The sequence below is a fragment of the Maylandia zebra genome, linkage group LG14 (assembly GCF_041146795.1).
Source record: "Maylandia zebra isolate NMK-2024a linkage group LG14, Mzebra_GT3a, whole genome shotgun sequence".
NCBI lineage: Eukaryota > Metazoa > Chordata > Actinopteri > Cichliformes > Cichlidae > Maylandia > Maylandia zebra.
The window spans coordinates 18,995,485-19,016,470 of NC_135180.1; the positions used below are offsets into that span (position 1 = coordinate 18,995,485).

General features: G+C 39.9%; 2 protein-coding genes and 1 non-coding gene across 3 annotated transcripts in view; all 3 read left to right on the forward strand.

Moving 5' to 3' along the window:
* The first annotated feature begins 2,867 nt into the window (after positions 1 to 2,867).
* Positions 2,868 to 17,911, forward strand: p2ry6 (pyrimidinergic receptor P2Y6). The gene is made up of 3 exons (XM_004543852.6): positions 2,868 to 3,040; positions 13,471 to 13,907; positions 15,040 to 17,911. The coding sequence occupies exons 1-3, from the start codon at positions 3,008 to 3,010 to the stop codon at positions 15,710 to 15,712; spliced, it is 1,143 nt and encodes a 380-aa protein (XP_004543909.1). The 5' UTR covers positions 2,868 to 3,007; the 3' UTR covers positions 15,713 to 17,911.
* trnaa-agc (transfer RNA alanine (anticodon AGC)) lies at positions 9,596 to 9,668 on the forward strand. Its single transcript has one exon. It is a non-coding gene; the product is annotated as a tRNA-Ala (tRNA).
* Positions 17,912 to 20,607: 2,696 nt separating the features above from the next.
* The window catches only part of arhgef17 (Rho guanine nucleotide exchange factor (GEF) 17), a 65,883-nt gene continuing 65,504 nt past the window's right edge, over positions 20,608 to 20,986 (forward strand). The window contains exon 1 of the mRNA XM_004543851.4: positions 20,608 to 20,858. The gene's annotated coding sequence lies outside the window, so the exon portion shown is untranslated. The remainder of the gene's footprint in view (positions 20,859 to 20,986) is intronic.

The window sequence follows — 20,986 nt, forward strand, 5'->3', positions numbered from 1 at the left end:
GCACTGAAAGTTTATCTTCTTCTTCGTCTTATCTTCTGCTTCATCCTGTGGTGGAACATATTGTTACAAGAATAACTTTAGCCTTTATGCACTTCCTATTTCTTCCTGTGTCATCTTTGGGTTATAGCGATGACAAAGCTACACATCAGCATATTTTTTAAAACAATACTTTTCACATGAAACACACATAAGTTGACTTGTAATCAGCCAATGAAAACTAGGTTCACTGTCTCAATATGTGGAACTAGGGACAAAAAGAAGTGAGAGCCACTGGTCACTTTGGAGCTTTGCCAAATTTATATCCAAACTTCGACACACTCAGTGGGAGGCATCTTATCTTTTATGATGACAACCTGGTGCTGAGCAGGACACAGCAATGTTTACAATGGCACAATAGAATTAACCAATAAACCTCATAGAAGTTCAAACAAAAATGATAAGAAGTGACACCTCCAGTCATGTCCTGTCACTCTTTTTAGTACAGACCAAACACCCGCCATTGAACTCAGTGAGCTGCAAACACACTCAAAGGTGCTGGACTATGGCAAGTTCTCTGGTTGAAGCCCTTATAATGTTAGAATTTTCCTCCTGGGAATTAACTGTTGCTTAAACATGGTTACCTGCAGTTAAACATTCACTGCTGTGAACAAGCTTTTGCCCCTTTTGTGATTTTTTTTTTCCAGATTTGTCACATTCACATGTTTCAGCTCATCCAGCTAATTATAGTATTACACAAAGTTAGCCTGGTAAATGCAAAATGAAACCTAATAACTGGTTTTGCCACCCTTGTCATTCCTGCCAAGGGTGGCAAAACCAGAACTGCAATTAAGTGCAAGTAACTGGCAGTGACACTTTCATTGTGGAGGAGTTTTGACCCATTTCCATGCTGGTAGACTTTCAAGCATGAACAGCTTATTTATTGTCATGCAAAATCGTGGTCAGCAGTAATTTTTTTACTTGAACTTTCCCATGGATGCCATTTTTTTGCCTCTTTCTTGTTGTTAAATCGTGAACTCTGACCTTAAATGGGGAAAGTGAGGCCTACAGTTCTTTGGATGTGGTTCTGGGTTCTTTTGCAGCCTCCGGGATGAGGCATTTTGGTAAGCTGGCCACTCATTGTCATGTCCACCACTGTCCCAGGTTTTCTTAATTTGTGGATAATGGCTCTCAGTGTTGCTTAATTGAGTCCCAAAGCCTCCTTAATTTTATCAGACAAGTTCTATTTACGTGTGTTCTTATAGTTTTCTCCCTTAATAAACGAAATCATTGACAATTAAAAACTGTATTTACTCTGGTTAATTTTGTCAACTATTACTTCTTGCAAGCTTTTTAATTCAATTGAATTTGACCATTGGATAGCAATTTGAATTCATTTACATTTAATTTATATGGCACCAAATCACAACAGCAGTTGCCTCAAGGTGCTTTGTATTATAAATTAAAGGCCCTAAAATAATACAGAGAAAACAGAGAAAACCCCAATGATCAGATGACCACCTATAAGCAAGCACTTGGTGACAGTGAGAAGAAAAACACGCCGTTTAACAGGAAGAACCGTGCTGCAGAACCTGGCTAAGGAAGAGGCGGCCATATGCCATGACCGGATGGGAGTGAGGTGTGAAAAACAAGACAAAAGACGCACTGTGGAAGAGAGCCAGAGATGAATAATAATGATGATGAAATGCAGAGAGGTGTATAAACACGTAGTGAGTGAGGAAAAAAAAGATGAGCTAAGCATAACTAGAGAAGGATGGTCACCTGATCCTAACCTAACTATAAGCTTACTCAAAAAAGAAAGTTTTAAGCCTAATCTTAAAAGTAGAGATGGTTTCTGTCTCCTGAATCTAGACTGGGAGCTGATTCCAAAGAAGAGGGGCCTGAAAGCTGAAGGCTCTGCCTCCCATTCGACTTTTAAATACTCTAGGAACAACAAGTAAGCCCTCAGTCTGAGAGCAAAGTGCTCTACTGGTGTGACATGATACCATGAGGTCATTAAGATAAGACAGGACCTGATGATTATTCAAGACCTTGTATGTGAGGAGCAGGATTTTATATTTGATAGTGGATTTAACAGGGTGCCAATGAAGAGAAGCCAATATAAGAGAAACATGCTCTCTCTTTCTAGATATTGTCACTAATCTTGCTACAGCATTTTGGATTAACTGAAGGCTTTTCTAGGAGTTTTTAGAAAAAATAGTAATAATGAATTGCGTTATGCAAGAGAGCTAAATGCTATATAACCCTGTGGAACTCCATAATCAACCTGTGTGCATGGAGAAGACTGCCCGTTTACATGAACAAATTGGAGTCTATTAGACAGATGTAATTCAAACCACTCAAATGCAGTACCTTTAATACCTACAGCATGTACTAATCGCTGTAATAAAATATTATTGATGATGAGCTCTGAAACCTCTGCAGATGATCAGTTTTAAAACCACTCTTTCAAGATTTTATGAGTAAAAAGAAAGGTTGGATATTGCTCTGCAAGTAGAGATGGCTTTTTAAGCAATGGTTAATAAAGAAAGGTTTATCATTTTTAATTAATGGTAGGACCTGCCTTGTAGGAAAAGGTAGTGTAAGGTAAATGTGATAAATATGCAAATATGAAAAAATCACGATGGTTTTCACAGCACTGCAACTGCTTTATTTTTTAGGTGATTTTAAAACACCCACTGAAAGCAACAGCGTTGTAACGTCTGTTTAAGAAACCAGACACGTGATGCCGGCTAAAGGCGCGAGACGTTAGCTGTCGCTGGAGTCGTTCCCTTTGTTCTTGCAGGTGGCGCAAGACTCATTGCGCGTGCGTGGCAGTTATACGGCGTGTAAAGTGTGCAGCAGCTCGCCGCTCCGCTGCAGGTAGGTACGGGACAGATAAGCGGTGAATTCGAACCTAGCAGCACGGCGTTTCCTTAAACCTGCTATTTTACCGGCAACAGTCCGTTTCCCAGCTCTTTGTTATCACCGAGGAGCAGCACTTTGCCATGGCCGAGTGGCCAACTTGTTGATGTTGTCGCACTTGTTTCGTTTTTCATTCAGGGTAAGTTCAGTTTGTTTATAGTTTTATTGCTTTATTCAGCAGCTAGCGACTAAAGGAATGTTTTTTAAAAAGTATTATTCCCACTGGGGAATTATCGCGATATGAATTTGACCTGCCGTGTATAACAATCAATTCTAGCTGCTGAGATATAGTAGCTTGTTACTACATTTGTGTAGTTTTGTTATTATTCGTCCAGGCGCACAGATGTCCCAGCAGGGGCTCCTGTGGTGCTAAAATAAGCAGCTGTAAGGAGTCACGAAGGCTGGTAGCTGTGTTATTTGTGGTGCTGGAGTAAGACATGTCCTGTGTCCTGCACCTCAAAGCCCCGGCGACTGGTGCAGTCAGTGCACTTATTAAGCTCGTCTGGGGTGATAACATCAGATCAGTTGTATCCCCTTTCCTGTTTCTCTTCATCATTTTAAATCAAATTCCTTAAAAAAAATACTCTCACGTTCTCTTACATTACGATAGTTAAATAAACAAGGACGTACGTGCCCTCGAGCAAGACGCTGTCATCATTATCCACTCATGTTGTATGCGTCCCAGGACTCTGATGATTTATGGGGAACAAACCAGGTGAGAATATTTGTTCAAGCATCTCTATGGAGTTTGTAGAAAATTATGAAGTTTAGGAGATCATACAGAATGAAGCCAAAAACGCACCATCCCAGTCTTGTGCCAAAAACTGATTTCCAGTGTTTATCTAATAGTCTGCACTCAACAGGATTTACAGGTGTTGCATATAGAAACAAACAAAAAATACTTGTTTTGTAAGTATCTTTGTGACTCTGCGTTATTGTATATGCTCTGTGTTCTACATTATAATCAATTCAGTCCTTTCAGCTACTTAAAATATATTTATATAACCGTTATGTTATATTTGTTGCAATTTCTGCTGCCCCTATTGGCCTGATCCCTTTTGAAAAAGAAATTTTTGATGTCAGTGAGAGTTTTACATTCATAAACAATGGAAATATAAAAGTTGATTTGCCAAAACTTGATGGCAGACAGTTTGGCTTAAAATGGCTTGATATCATTCACTAGAGATATGTTTGACAAAAGTTTATAGGCCAAAAAATCATTTATAACAGTTTAAATACTGACAGTCACTTTTGGCAAATACCAGAAATCACTTTTTGGTAGACCACACAACAACAGCTTTTACAAGTTCCCGTCCATTATGATACTGATGCTGTGGGCAGCTGCAGTGATCTGGCTCCAGTGGTAAATTAATATGCTTTATTTTTCACTGTGAGGAAGAGACCGGGAATTTGTGTAAGACTGCCGCTGCAGATGGCTGTCCTTCTCCTTTTTCCTCCTCTCTCTCGCGTGTGTGGCACTGACAGTGTCCTCTGTGGGGCATCTGTCAATCAAAACAGCCACACCTTTAATTCCAACATTCAAGCAGTTTAGGATAGTTTAAAAAATCACCCACTAGGAAAACTATCTACAGAGAGCAACACATTTTGAAAAAATCAGGCTGTAAATATGCTTGTCAATGATGTAACGTTACAAATTTTAACATGGAGTGCATTGGAACTGACTCCCTTTCGGTGCCAGGTTGTAGTAGCCATTAAAGGAAATACAGTTTTTGTTACTTTGGTATTTGCCTTAATTTTCAGCTCCAAAGGTTGCCCCTGGTGTCTTTATGGGTTACACTGAGTTGGACCATTTGATAGCAATTTAATTCAGTTTTATTGTTTAGCAGCAAATCACAACAACAGTCACGTCATTGTAAGGTAACAGACCTTACAGTAATACAGAGAAAACCCCAACTGTCATATGAGGTCCTATGAACAAACTCTTGGTGACAGTGGGAAGGAAAAACTCCCTTTTAACAGAAAGAAACCTAGAGCAGAACCAGGCTTCACAAAGCAACTGGAGCAAGATTAGGTGAGGAAGACAGGAGAAAAGACACATTATGAAAGACAGACAGAGATGAATAATAATTGGCCCCTAGCAGCCTAGGGATACTGTAGCTTAATTAATGGGGGGCCCAGGGTCACCTGATCCAACTCTAATTTTAAGCTTTATCAAAAATTACTAAGAACAATCTAGTGTTTGCTTGATTGTTTGCTATAGTTATGGTAAACAGATGGGTACTTATTTAGCTTTTCTACTCTAAGTGATTGCTTTTTACTGTTAGCCACGTTCAACCAGCTGTTTTTTGCTATGCCTTTTAAGCACCACACTCTGATGGATGCGTCAGGAGCAATTTGGGGTTCCCTATCATGCCTAAGAGTGCTGACTAGAGGCACCGGAGCACAAACTACTGACCCTGTGATTAATAAACAGCCTGCAATACATCATGTGCCCCAGGACAGACACCCTTAATAGTGACCTTTTTAAAAAAGGAATAGTATGTTCTCAGCAATCAGTTGTTTCTATAAATTTGTCAGCCATGCTGCAGGAGAGTACAACGTTTCAAGACCAAAGACTCATACTGCTATGTCAAAGCAACGTAAAAAGCTGTTTAAACATTCTTTAATAAATCTGCTGTTAACCATGATAACTTCAAAAACATCTTGTTGTAAATCGTATTCGAAGTAAGCAAAGCAAGTAAAAGATTATAAACGGTATGAAAAAACGATATAAAAAAACTGCAGATGTGAGGTTTATAACTTGTATTTGTTATGTCTCTCTAGAATGTGCATAACTGTGCTCGGATCCAGTAAAAACAAGTTGTCATATAGCTGACGTAATAACCAACAATCACTTAGACAGGCTATCTGCTTCAGTCGCCACAGGGCTTTGACATGGCTGCTGTGTTTTTAGTGGAGATTCCTTTCTGCTAGGCACTGTTTGAGCCTCTGTTTTGTCTGCCGGGTAGCAGATTAACATAACTCTGTGTTGGAGCCGCAGAGTTAGAGAAGCAGAAAACCTGGTAGACAGAAAATTTAGGGCTGAAGTTGTTTATCAAATGAAGTTAAGTGGCCCTCAGCATTATCTCACTGAATAAACAAGCACAAGCTTAATGGAAGCCATCATAAACATACCAGCCAAATTGGTGATTTAATGTGAATGTCTCAAAATAAATCGAATGTCTTTGTCCTGAGTAGGTTTTAAAAAGATTACCGCCAATGTTTCCAAAACTTGTTGTGCAATTCACAGCAATTGTCACAGATGCACTGGGTGATCGGTCAGTAAAGACTTTTTTTTGTTTCTGTTCTCTTTTTGTGCTTTACTGACTCTGCTTTCACCACATCTGCATTTCCATCCCCTCTGCAGCACAAACACATGACTTCAGCAACCACGGGGCACAGACTAATTGCTGCTTACCAGCCTGTTGAGCTTTTGCTAAGCTTCTTTTTTTTTTTTTTTGCCCAACACAAGTTGTGCACCAAGACGTTACAGCTACTGGAGCTCAAGATCAGTAAAAACATGTTATTCTCACAACATTAAATGTGACTAATAGCGGCTCAAGAACAAAAACATGCATCAGAAAAATATTTATGCATTTCTGGGGTACTTTTACATTATCAGTGAGTCATTATTATTATAACAATATATGTGCTGAAGGACAAAAGCAAGAGAGAAACTATTGTGAAATGTCGTTCAGCTTGCTTGCTGTTATTTTTTTCTTTGATTAGTTCAGCAGCTTGGCAAGGTTTGCCGTTGTGCTCATCAAAGCATTCAAACAGACAGAAGGAAGGTCCTGGGTTAAATCACCATTTAGAGCCTTTCTGTGTGGAGTTTGCCATGTTCTCTCTGTCTGTGTGGCTTTTTTCCTATTTGTTAAGGAGATGACTCTCTGATACTGTTTATCTGCTCTAAATAGTTTTTGTTCAGTTTCTGAGAATCACCTTGTTGGTACAAAAGATACAATTTTCTAAAGAAATTGGAACCAATGACACACCTTTGTGGCAGTCTGCTCATAACAAAGTGCCTAAAAAGGGCTAAGTTGTCTGTTTTGCATAGACACAACACTGGTTGATCCATTGAGTTATGCAAATTTTTTATGCTTGAAAGACTCACAGATCAGTGTTATGTAGCTAATGACCAAAAACATTCCTTTGATACTGGTCAGGTACAAGGATGGACTGGAAATGAGTAAAAAAAGCAGCAAGCGTCGGAAAGTCTGTTGTAAAGAAAGCGGTGGTGCAAGACTTTTGGACTGTTCTGCAATTGATGAGTGTGGCATGTAAGCCCCTCACCCTAAACAGAAGTCAATTTTAACACGTTTTGCTCTCGTAAGTCAATTAAGTAAGAGTGATGATTCAGATTAATCATAGAAGAAAGAATTTTGGTGTTTCAAAATTTTAGTTTCAGTGACCAGTGCCCTACTGTCCTGGCACTACATTTATTTCATCAGACCTCTTTTGTGCACCAAAGAGCTGACACACAGTAAAGTTGTAGGAAATATTGTATGACCTTCTCTCTGTATATCTAATGACATACTTACAACAACAACATCGTTAGCCTGTTTTTGATTGCAAGATACGGCAAATTATGAGAATGCCATCTGTTATCAGCTGCAGTCTTGTCCACTTCATTAGTGAAAAATGTGGTATAATGCTTTGGTTAACTTTGGCCAGAAGGGGACTTTCTACACAAGCCTTGCAGTAATATCTTTGTTTGCACTACTGAATGTTTAAATGATTTGTATAGTTATGTCACATGCAACAAGAAACGCTTTTATTATCTTTGTGACCATATGGCAAGTAGTGCGGTTTTGATGGAACACCAGCTTTGCTTATCACCCGTCCTCTTTATGGTGCAGCTGATTAGTTTAAAGCGTCTCCTGTCTCCTGTCTTCATGCACCGTATTAGCAGCGATAATTATCGCAGTCTGTTTTTTTCTAATCCACAATAGAGGGCTGTGACCTGAATGTTGATCACACTGATATGTGGAAGGTTTGTGTGTTTCTGTGTCATGCTATTAGTTTGTACAGTGGATTATTGTACTCCTACTGCGCTCCTGAATTTACTCTGTTTTGTTTACTGTAGATTTGCTCCTGATTGCTAGGTAGGGCTGCAGTGTGCGTCTGCAGACGTGATTGTACTGCGCGTATACTCATGTGTGATACTAATATCGATTTCCTGGCTCGTCATTTTGTTTCCCCAATTAACTACAACCGAGCACGGGACTGAATGAGGGGCAGCGGGCATGAATCATTGATTAGGGTCTCCAGGGACTTTAGAGATCGGAGATGGGAAAGTAATTGGACTTTAATTGTGGCCTGCTTGCTGTCCTCTCCTCTAAATCTCCCTTTTCTGTTCATTTAAATGATAGAGAGATAGCCTTCCTACATGCACGGCAGTATAACTCTTTATGTCACCTTATCTGCCAGTTTTAATTAGGCATTCTGTAGGTCAATGTTTCTAAAGCTCACCAGCTATGAAGCTTTTTTGTTTTTGCTGGGCACGATTTTGTGTTTCACGTGTTTTAATTTTTACATTCTTTTATTTATTTTGTAGGACTTCTTCTTCTTCTTTGGAAGGTTGGCTATTCGACACCTGGCTGCTCCAGTCTGCATGCCAGATATCCTTAGGTAAAATACTAACACCAAGTTGCTCTCCGTCATAGCATGCATGTTAGATAGAAAGCACTTCAGTAGGAAAAAGCAGAGAATAAAGTGCTTGTGTGAATTGGTGAATGAGGCACATAGTCTAAATCGCTTTGAGTGCTTAGGTAGAGTAGAAAAATGCTATATAAGAATCGTCCACGGAAACATATCCATTATCGCTTCTCTCCAAATGTCTCTTTGGAGTTTTATCTGTGGATCAGACAGAAACATACCATTCAGAATAATAATAATAGTAGGAACACCACGTTTTTGATTTGTATATAACATTATTTTAATATAAAATTTATGTCGGACATGTTTGCACATACAAATCAGACATTTGTTGGCTTATGACGTTTTTCTTCTGGCTCCACTTACTCCTAGTAGAGATTTCTGCCATATTACACATCTGGTTAGTGACTTTGTGTCTCTAGTTCTATTCTTGGCCTAAACACCAAAACCAAACAATGAGTTTAAAACACCTCATAAATTTCTGTAACACCGAGAGGAACCTTAAAGTTCTGCTGGTTTACATTACACAGTCATGTTCATTTTTCATAGTACCGCAATAAAAACACACGCAGAGCCTTAAGGCAGTAAGTGCACTCTCCGGGTTACGTGGTTTAAATATAAGCTGGGCTCTGCTATCAATCATTACTTGTGATATTGACGTAGTTAGAGTTACCTTGCATTACCTTAATCAAAGTTCAAAGGTCCTGACACCATATCCACATGCAGAATAATCATTAATGCAGTCTAGGTGTCATTTGATTTACGGCTTTGTTATGATGAATTATTAATCTCCTATATTTGTCCTGAGTGTAGCAGTCACATTCTTGCAGTCATGGTTTATAAATAACCTTGTGTGACTTGCTCAGCTCAGCCTTTTGGCAGTCCTCAGGGTGGAGAGTATGCAGCAGGGTGTTTGTGAGGGTGTGTGTATCGCAAAGAGAAAGTGTCCCTGTCATTAACTGATCACATTACGTGAGTGAGCAGGGCTGTGGGTGTGTGCCTCTAAAGGCTTTATTTTTGCAGCACACAGCATGAAGGGGAATTAGCTCAAATGGTAGAGCGCTCGCTTAGCATGCGAGAGGTAGCGGGATCGATGCCCGCATTCTCCAACAAGTTTTTTTTTTTTTTCCAATCTGGATTAAATACTTTTAAAGGTAAGAGTTTTCTTTACTATTAGCACTGAAAACAGCATCTGTATTATTTCTGTAATTCTTTTTTCCTCTCCTGGTAGTGCAGATAACCTTAAATGTCAGCTTATCTTTCCATTTACATTATAACTTTGATACACTGTATCTGCATGCTGGAAAAAAAATTACAATAAAGACGACAACATATCAGGATTTGGTCTCAAAATCTCTAAATAGTCCAATTACTGCACCATTTAAATGACTGAATCTTTTCAGGAAGGATGTAAAGAGAACGCGTATTGAGCAGGTTTATGTTAGCTTCACATGTACTAGGGAAGTTCAGTGAGTGAAGTTTTGTTCGTTTAAGTTAGTGTTTTTAGTAATATTTCCTTATATTGATAAACTAATAGGTTATTTTAGAATAAATGGAGCACACTTCTTACCCTGAAATCGTTGCCAAGTCTGTCTTGGAAATGAGATTTAAATCTCAGTGAAACTTTCAAATGGTAACAAAGGGTAACAAATTTAGAGGCTCACTCACAGGCATGAATGCTTGCATTTTTATAGCTACACACACACTGTGCATGCTTCAGATTTCAACAGCACTCTTTGGCGCGTGTTACTCTGGGTTATGCCATATAAAATGTAGCACCATTTTTTAGGCAGTTTTTAGGCAGTTATCCTGGCTTTCTAAAGGTCTTTCTTTGGACATTGGCTGCTTTTTCACTCATTTTCATTCCAGTCCTTGTTTCTGATCATTTTCAGTAGAATGTTTTTTGTTTTCTTGTTTAAGTGACTTAACCCTGACCTATGAAGCATTCAAGAATAAAAAAGGCACCAACTCAAGAGACTGAACCAGTGTTGTGTCTACATGTGATAGAAAATTTCATAAAGCACCAAAATTGTTTCTTTAAACACTTTGTTTCTAGCCTGTTGCAGAAACTCATAATTTACTCCAATTTCTTTAGTTGAATCTATGAGAAATGTCAAAGATTGAAAGGCATAAAATAGTATTAATGCACCAATGAGGTGATTAGTAAAGAGCTATTAGTTCAAACTAGTGTTCACTGTGTCCTTAAAAATGTGAGCAAATTGGACAGGTGGAATTGGCCTAAATAAACTAATTAGGCTCTGTCATGGTTTGGGACTGCATTTCAGCCAGAGGTGTTGGAGATCTTGTTAAAATTGATAGAATTATGGTCACAGAATACTACCATCAGATTTTAATCCACCATATATTACCATCTGGAAAACGTCTTATTTAGAATGGCTTCATTTTTCAGCATGACAGTGAAACCAAACACACTGCCCATGCAATGAAACACTATCAGTCACGGATGGCCTTTCCCACTGTCACGGTCCGCTGATGCAGACCTAGTAGGGATTGTGGTGCAGACCTAAACGCGAACAAACAAAGGCATGAAACAGAAATCTTAAGAAAAAGCGAGCCGATTGATTGTGGCTGATAAAAGCTTCTAAGCAAATGCAAAAACTTAAGGGCAACCTAAACTGGGAAAAACTAATACTAGTAATAATAAAGAAGTTACAAGAAAACTCCCTAGGAGAGTTCAGGCTGAGTTTCGTCTTTATATCGAGTATGCTTGTCCATGTTTTCACTAAATCACAACATCTGTTTCCCTTTTTTCTAGAAACAACTTTTGACATGAGCCCTGAACATGAATAGATCAGAAAGAGCTTTTACTTCTATTTGCCCCCTATTCCAAAACCTTTTAAAAATAATCTGGCTTTATTTGATATATAAATCATCTCCACCACAATACTTATCCTAAAAGGTGCAGATATTCAGCATGGGAATCAGTGGTTTATTGGCCTCTCACATCTCAGTTCTTACTTTGAAACCAGTGGTTTGCTTGCTAGGGCTTGTAGGATCCAGGATGTGTGCTTCTCTTTCTCTATACTTACCGTATTGTCTGAAAGATTGCGGTACTGCTAAAGAAGGAAAATGTGATTAGTTCTTTTGTAAAATGAATTATAGCTTAGCTTTCATGTTACTGCTTGTCCTTGAACTGTTCTGTTAATAATGAACTATGAGCACCAACACATGTCACAAACAGGAGCTACTGCTCAAACTATTACACATTTCATTGTGTTTTATTCAGGTCAGGCTCTGCGAGGCGTCTAAAAGCAAGCCTGAACATAAAGATGAGTAATAGAGCCTCCTCTGTGGCAAAAGCAAGAGCCCTAGGACCATGACTGTTTCTGCGGTGCTGCAGTTTAGTGCGTTTCATGAAAATCAGACTTTATTTAACATGAAAACAGCTACAGACTTAATTCAGGGTCTTTGTGCTTCAGGTTACCCAAGAATTTTGGCTTCAAGGCCTTTTGCGGAGTTGATTTTCAACCAAATTACTGATCTGAAGTACGTCGTGCATGAGTCATCAGCAGATAAAACATACTGCAGAGCACTCCTCAACAACGTTTTCTATTCATCTTTGCAGATAAATGCTCAGTGGTCCTTTGGCACACTGCTCCCTTCACCTCCTCTCCCTCAGTTTCTGTGCCAGGAGTTATAAAATTGTGCGTCACTTCTGTTCACATCTGCGCACCCACACAGAGGAGTTCACCTAAAACACTTTTTTTGAACACATCCAAAGACAGTTTTTTAAGCAGCTTTGAGAGATACCTGACATGTACACACTCTGGCACACAAGCACAGACGCAGGCTCGAGGGTGTTGGTTGGCTTGTTGGTTGGTTGGTTGTGAAATGTAGTGAGTAACAGTCTGAGGAAGCACCGGGCTTTGGAGGAAGTGTCTTAGGCAGATCACTTACTCAGCTGCCTGCTGCCATGAGGGAAGTGGATATGACTGATGTTGTAAGGCAGAAGAATATTTAAGATCATTGATAAGTCTGTTTGTGTATAGTGGGCCTGTTCCAGACGTTGCGAAATGTGAGTGGGAGATCAGACAGTCTGCAGTGGTTTTCATTTCCAAACTTGACCAAACGTCTTGGTCTACACTTGTCAGAAAATGATGGAGAGATTAAATGATTATTTCACTGTAGCACCTATTTTGTTGTAGTTCTTACAGTCTGTCGTATGTATTCGTAAATACAAAGTGAGCCCTTTTTACAGTGAGCACACCCAGGAGATTATTAGGTTTCAAGTCGGGTTATGAGGTATTTGTCCTGTGTTCACAGGGCTCAAGGTGACTGCTTTTGTGTAATATTGGAGGATATAACACAGACGCAGATCTCTTGTGCCCTCTGGTGGAGAGTTGTCCTCTCTCTCTATTTCATCCATTTGTTTTCTTGCATATTTTCTGTTTCATTTGTCTAATCGTGGCATGCTATAGAAACATTGCTTTCATGTGTTTTCCCAGTTAAATCGACAAATGGGAACAATAGGAGTCTGTCTTCTAGGTAAGGCTGTGTGTGTGTGCCGTTACATCCAAAACAAATGTTGATTTTTTTGCCTGTACGGCAAAATAATCGATGATGTGATGTGATGGCACTCGTCCATCCACTCCTCTTAGAATTTAGTGAAATTTGCACACAGTGATCACCTAATGGCTTTTCAGCCAAACTGTGTTCAAGGTCAAGGTTATACACGAGCAGGAGAGAACTGCTCCTCCTACAGTGTTGGCCAAGCTGAATATGGCTGTTTGTGTGCCTTCCTGGATTAGTTTGTACACCACAGACAACTAATAATAAGAAGACCTATAACGTTCTGTCTGTACTCCATCAAATACAATAGCTCGGTAATCGTGTTTGATCTCGAGCAAATCTTGCTACCAAGTCTCACCCGTCTCTCTCTCTCTCCTCCAGAATGTGAAGATGCCAGATTCTTTCAGCACCATCCCCACAGAAGCCCTCAACTCAAAAACTTCCTTAGTGGACCTGCTCTCACACCCTACAGAGCTTTACCCAGCAGACAGCTTCATTAACGCTCTCAGTAACATCAGCAGTGTTAGTGGGGCGGTTAACCCTCGCTGCACCTACAAGGAAGACTTTAAGCGCATTTTACTTCCTGCTGTGTACACCATCGTCTTCCTGCTTGGGATTCCTCTGAATGCCACCGTCATACTGAAGATATGGAGGAAGAGGTCCAATTTGTCCAGAAACAACATCTACATGCTCAACTTGGCCATAGCCGACTTTCTGTATGTGATGTCACTTCCTTTACTCATCTACAACTATGCGAGTCATGACTACTGGCCCTTTGGGGAGTTTACCTGTAAGATGGTCAGGTTTCAGTTCTACAGGTGGGTTCATGGTTGATTATTGGCTCATTTTTCAGATTTTATTATGTAATTTTTGGGAATAAATTTTTCATTGTTAAGGTCTGTGTATGCAAGTGATATGTGACACAGTGTTATTATGTGAATTGTCCTATTTTTGGACAGGAATGGGAAAGAAAATTGGATCTGAGATGTGATAAGTAATGGGAATGGAGACAATGACACTAATATTTAAGTATACTGGAAAAAATGTACTTTTTTGCATTATAGTGCGCACAAGTGTGACGTGAACGGGTGTGTAAAGCATGAAAACTAGTTTATGGAAGAAGTTCCAAACCTTTGAACATGGCAAGGTATCTAATGCAGATGCAGAAATAGTGCTAGTGCTCACACACAGTTGCCCTTTGAGAACGGGACTACATTTGGACTTTCTTGAGAAATGGTCATCGGATGCCATTAGTAGCAGAAGTTGGGATTTGAAGAAAAATCACGGGGAACAGAGTCTGTTGGCTACATGTCTTGTGGGAATTCTTCCTGTTTTCTGCAACTTTGATCTTGATCTGGGGGTTTTTTGGTTTTGGTTTTGCCACCAGCACAAATCTTCTTTTGGTGGAAATAGTCCTCAGTAGGGGTATTATTGCCAGATTTTGTGCTGGAAAAACAATGAGCACAATCATAGGAAACACTGTTGGGGAGGTGGTTTCAGCTTCTGTTAGATGATGTTAAAAGCACTTTGGGAACACACTGACAGCTCATTCCTCTTTGGATAATCTCTCAAGCTCCTCCAGATTTTATAGTCCTCTGGCATGGACTGTGGTCTTCAGTTCACCATACAGTCACTAATGGTTACTTTAGTCTTCAGGAAGTCGTTTTTCACCAGGAGCAACATATGTTTTGAGTTGACAAAGGGAAGACCCAGTTTTGCTGCTAATTCTTGCCCTTCTTTCTCCAAATATAAGCAGGGTCTCTTGTTTTTCTGAAATAATTCTGTTATCATGTGCAAATAGAAATGAAAAAAATAGTTTAGAAATGCTATACTGAAGGTCCCTTAATAAAAGCACTTTTTTGAAGAAAAACTTTGATTTTGCAGAACATACAAATGGATTGTGATAATATTCAGCTCAACAACATTTTCTTCTCTGTGTTCCTGTTTCAGTAATCTCCATGGCAGCATCCTGTTCCTGACCTGCATCAGTGTGCAGCGTTATTTGGCCATTTGCCACCCTCTCTCGGTGTGGCACAAGCAGGGCGGTCGCAAGATGGTGTGGTGCGTCTGCGGATTAGTATGGCTGGTGGTTGGCTCCCTGTGCGCGCCAACTTTCCACTTTGCAGCAACAGGGCAACAGCGCAACCGCACCGTGTGCTACGATTTGAGCACGCCAGGGCGCTCGGTAGACTACTATCCTTACGGCATGGCTCTGACGTGCCTCGGCTTCTTGCTGCCTTTCATAGGCGTGATGGTTTGCTACTGCAAGATGGCCTTCATCCTCTGCCGCCCAGTGTCCTACCAGGGCGTCTCCATAGCGCCTGGGGATAAACGAGACAGGGCGGTGAGGATGATCATTATTGTAGCCGCGGTGTTCTGCGTAAGCTTCCTCCCGTTTCACCTCACAAAGACTCTGTACCTGGTGGTGCGCACCTTGCCCAATGCTCCCTGCACAACAAGAAACTTGTTCTCAATCATCTATAAGAGCACCAGACCGTTTGCCAGCATGAACAGCTTTCTGGACCCGATTCTGTTTTACTTCACGCAACCACGCTACCGCCGGAGCACCAGGAGGTTCGTGCGCAGAGTCACCACTCTAAAGAGCCAAGGCAGCAGCGTGTGAGCGAACAGTGCTCCTTGAAGCCTTGTTAAGATTTAAAACACAGAGATGGATTCGTTTTCTAACCTTGTTTTTCTGAAGTTCCTTCTCTTATTACAGTAAACTGTTGTCCTTGAGGCTTTCAGCTATTAGTGACTAAAAAATGTGTTTAATAACAGTCTGAAGAAGCCATCTGAAGTGCCCTATAAAGGCTCAATGCAGTGTGAATGGAAAATGTTGACAATGTCCTGCTTGCATTGTTTTGAACTGGGAATTATTATCACACTGACTGTGAGTGTATTTGATTGTGCGAATTCATAGATTTTGGTTTATAACTCTGGATGGGGAATACTGTAATCCTCTAATGAAAATGTCCTGCACTGTACATAAGTGATGTTTACTTTCAAACTCCACTGCACTGCTTTTTTTTTTTCTGAAATCCCCCTTTTTTTGCATTGTTTAACACACTGTGATGTGTACTTTAAATTGAAACTACTGAATTATTGGGGAATTTTAGTATCTATGCGAGGTGTTACGATAGAGATGCATCGTGCTGGAATGAGATGCAGTTGAGGAAAGGAGAAAATAGTTCATTTGAACTTGCTAGGCTAAAATCCTCTCTGGCACTGTTTTTTGGTGGTGTTTATGCTTGCATGTTGAATCTGCACTAGTCTGAGGAAAGGAACTGAAAGGTGGGGTTGTTGGTATACTTTGCAAACAGAGGCTGCAAAAAACAGAAGTTTATGTTCACTGATTTAAAAGTGGAGTATTATGCGTTCCAATGAAGGTCTGTAGCTCTGTTTTTCCTTGAAAGTGATGCGTTTCTACATTATCCATGTCGTAATAGCTGCTGTTGCGGGTTTTAACCACTGGATGGTGTGCGCACGCCACTGCTATAGCCCCACTGCCTCTGTCATAATAGGTTGGGGTTTTTTTTGCCTGTCCCGTTTGGATCTTTAGCCATCAGAATTGTTGTCTGAAGGCCAAGAAAGATGCCAAGCAGATTTACTTTACCGAATGGAGCATCTGTCATAATAGTAGTGATGTTAGCATGTATCAGATCTTACAGTCACAAATAAAACATTGTCAAGAAAACCGTTAAATGTGCAGCTCACAGCGCGCTGACATAGGCTGTCAGTTGCTGACTGATCTTTGTCTTGTACTTATAAATTCTGCAGCAAATGAAGGAAATCAGTTTAAATTATATGTTTAATTCAGTTATTTTTTTAAAAGTCATTTAAAGGTAAAGATAGAGGCAGATTGTGGAGTTAAGGGCATTAAATTAACTCTGTGGTTTTTTATGAGTGTGTGAATCTTTTCAGTCTAACTGGGATTCCTGTACATATGAAATGTTTAGTACTTAGCACTGCTTTGACGTGATTTAGCTGTATGACGTAGGTTGTCAGCTGCGTGATCTGGTGACTTAAAATGTTCATGAAATGAACATAAATGTAGATGGCATATGCCTGCATGTACATATGTGTACTTTGATGTTTACTGTAAAAATGTGCCCTGTGTTTTACATGTCATACCTGCCTTTCATAGTGAGCACCTTTGTCATGTTTTTAAACAGTGAGTCTTTGCCCTGTGACGAGCTCTTGACAAACAATGCACTTACCGTGGAGTGAAATAAACGTGATTAATAATTTTGTGACATTCGTGTTAACCAGAAGATTTCAGAGTAGCCAAACTCATATGTTACACTAGACTGTGCCAGCTTGAGACCAGTATGTTGTTAAATTCTGAAATGACAATGTGAAAAACGGCTTTCAACTCGTATTGCTCTGAAGCTCCTGTAACAGGTTAACACTTTAAGTATTTGTTGTATGTGTCAGTCTAATGTGAATGTGCAGCTTTGAGGTATGAGGTGGTGATGTGCTTCAGTTTCCTAATGTGTGCTCATGTGTATCTGTGCATAGTAACAATAGTCATGTAATATGTGTGTGTTGTACTTTAGAAAAAGTGAATGTCACAGTCATCTATCATCTATTGAGACCCAGACGTCAGTATTAGTTAGAAGAGTTATTTTTATCAAATTCCCTAACAAATGAATAATGGGAATGGTCTTTTATTTTTATAGACATGTAATTATGTTGATAGAAAAACTAAAACTGAAGGGTTTTTTGGTTTTTTTTTTGCTGTACAGATGCTTAATTTTCTGTGTTGTGTTTCTGATTGTTGCCATGTCGTACTAACTGAAACGATTAAAAGCCATGAAAAACACGATGTTTTCACAATCATATATTAATACTGAGGGAGTAGACTGTGTTGCTTCCTTTTTTTCCCCATTTTTTACTGTAGTTTAACTTCAAGCGTTCAGTTTAGGCAGAACTTGAATTCAAACCTTAGGTGTGAATATAAAAAAGCAGCCAGTAGCTTCTGAATCCATATGATTATATGATGACAGCTGTTTAAATAATGTGACAAATGACTGAAAAGACATCATCTAAGAGTTTGTGATCTGCTTACACGCTACTGTTCAACCTTTAGGTAACACCAGTGCGTTATCAGCCGATCACAATACAGCAACGCAGTGTATTTACATATGTAGATTGTTGAAGTTCAAACGAAGCATCAGAATGGGGCAAAAAAGGTGATTTAAGTGTATTTCAGGAACTAAAGATCTGCTGGGATTTTTCCTGCACAAACATCTTTGGGGTTTATAGGAGATGAACTGAAAAAAGGGAAATATCCAGTGAGCAGCAGGTCTCTAGGTGAAAATCATCTCTGTTTTCTTGAACACAACAGTGAGTTCACTGTACTTGAACGGTCTCCGCAGTCACCAGATTGCAGTCCATTAGCCGCTAATGGTTAGCACAAAGAGTTTTGAAGACAAAAAGGGGATCTGGCCCAGTATTAGCCGTATAGAATAGATTAGAATAGAATAGCTCTTTATTGTCACTGTTACAAGAACAATGAAAGGCAGTTTGGCATCTCTCCGTGTGAAATACACAATAGCGTAAGTAAGTATTTACATAATAACACAGACAGATTTACATTTACACAAGAAAGATATGTACAAATTATTCATACACCTGCATACATACAGATACACCCATACATATATGTATATATACATGCATCTATGCATGCGTACGTACATACACACATATTTCCACATACATGCTTACATATAAAAAGAAATAAATAAATTCCCCACTCGCCCCTGTGGGCGGTTAATCCTTCAAGCTCAGGTCCTCTACCAGAGGCCTGGGAGCTTGAGGGTCCTGCGCAGTATCTTAGCTGTTCCCAGGACTGCGCTCTTCTGGACAGAGATCTCCGATGTTGTTCCCGGGCTCTGCTGGAGCCACTCGCCTAGCTTGGGAGTCACTGCACCTAGAGTGAGTGTCCAGGGTGCAAGGGGTGTTTGATGATGATGCTGGCTTTCTGCTGAAGTCTGCCAGTATAGATGTCTCTGAGGGGGGGGTTAGTGAAGTGCCAATTGCCCGATCTGCTGCCCTCACCACCCGCTGCAGTTTCCTCTTCAGTTTCCAAGTTAAAGGAACTCTGATTCGGTGTTCAGCAGTGTAGAGAGATGGAAAAAATGTGTGAAGAAATGTGAGAAGAGTATCTGAACCAGATCAATGCTGTTTGTATCCAAAAGGACATAAAAATAAATATTAGTGAACCTCATACTTTTACAAGCTAGAATAAAAATGTAAATGCTGTGGTTTTGGTGAAAAAACAAACAAACAAACTTACAGAACAAAAACTCAACACACACTGGTGCTCCACCAGAAAAGAATATTGTGTATTTTGAAATACAATTAATTTTTTTTTAAAAAAACTAACAAGTTTGCAAAAGTTTGGAGAACCTTTAAAAAAACAAAAACAAAAAGCAAACAAACTTTCTTAAAGATTTTGAGCTAATAGAGAATTAGTCTGAATTATTAAGAAATGTTTCAATTCCTGTATCAGTACTGCTTCTTCCTATTTGTTTGTGTTTAAAGAAAATAATTGGTTGGTTAGGAGTGAATTACTAAGGCAGATGGGGATTTCCTGAAAATGTTTCTTGCTGGGATTTAAAAAAAAAACACATTAACAAACACAAAAACAATCAAACAAACTCCAAAAATCCTTTCAATCCAAATCACATTCGGACCCTGCAAGGTCATTTAAATTTAAATGACCTCAATTTAAATGCATCATGCCATCACAGATAGATGGGCTGACCTCACCGGGCTCGTTTGGGTTCTTCCATCAACCTCCACCTTTGACCTGACGTGTTACGAGTGAGCCTTTAGGGGGCGCTGCAGCCAGCGTGTACTTTTCTCACAGCCTGTGAAACAGAATCCCCCCGTTGGAACAAAAGGACCTGTTAACCAGACAGCCACATGGGAAGCACCACAGAGGGGTTATTGTGCACGAGTGAAAACTTTTATCCTCCCTGCCACCACCACACCAACAGCTCCCCCTGAATGCTGACACAGTAATTCACAAACACCATCACACCAAAGTTTGCTGGAGCTGTGCAGTAACTCAAACTCTTTGGCTTCCTTTGTGAATTTTTTTTTTACCCCTGAAGGCTGATTTTTAAACGTAACACCTTGAATGCATCTCGGAAATCAGCACCTATGTTTTCATTGACATCCTTTAGGTTTCATAAAGATGTTGCAAGTCCAAATTGTAGGTATTGAATAATAAATATTTTGGAGTGTCTAAAACACTTAGAATTGTGTGTGTGTGTGTGTGTGTGTGTGTGTGTGTGTGTGTGTGTGTGTGTGTGTGTGTGTGTGTGTTGGGGTTTTTTTCGCAAGGGAAAGAGCTATAATTACATCTTGTTAGTCCACAGTATATCCCCTCTCCTATCAAAAAGGGGGAAAAAAAAGCTTTTCCTCTCAATCCCCGAGGGGGGCTATGACTGCCCCTATACCCCTGGTCCCGCCCAGCCACCCCCCTCTCTGCCTCTATCTCAGGCATTTACATGCAAAAAACAACATAAGTCACGGAAAAGCAAATCATGCCAAAACAGGGAGTCCATAAACAGTTTGGGAATTATTAGGGAATGATGCGCAGGGCCCGTGCCTGGCGATGGGCACACGTTTAGAAACAGTGAGAGGAAAACAATGGAGAAGTTGTGTTTGTGAAGATTTGGGGCCAAAGAAGAAGAAAAAAAAACTTGTATCGCTTTCCCACTTGGCACGGATACGGTTTCGGGAGTCGACAACATGTAAGTTTTTGATAAGAGGGCAACACCCAGCTACTTTACTCACTGAACACTTTATTTATCACTTAACTAACCTCGTTACAGAGCAATATGAAGCTTTGCCAGCACTCATTTCCCCCCTTTTTCTTGCT

Coding starts and splice junctions, on each gene's coding strand:
- p2ry6 (XM_004543852.6), top strand. CDS start 3,008: ATGTTGTCGCACTTGTTTCGTTTTTCATTCAGG. Junction 3,041..13,470: donor TGTTTCGTTTTTCATTCAGG/GTAAGTTCAGTT, acceptor TCTCTCCTCCAG/AATGTGAAGATGCCAGATTC. Junction 13,908..15,039: donor GTCAGGTTTCAGTTCTACAG/GTGGGTTCATGG, acceptor TTCCTGTTTCAG/TAATCTCCATGGCAGCATCC.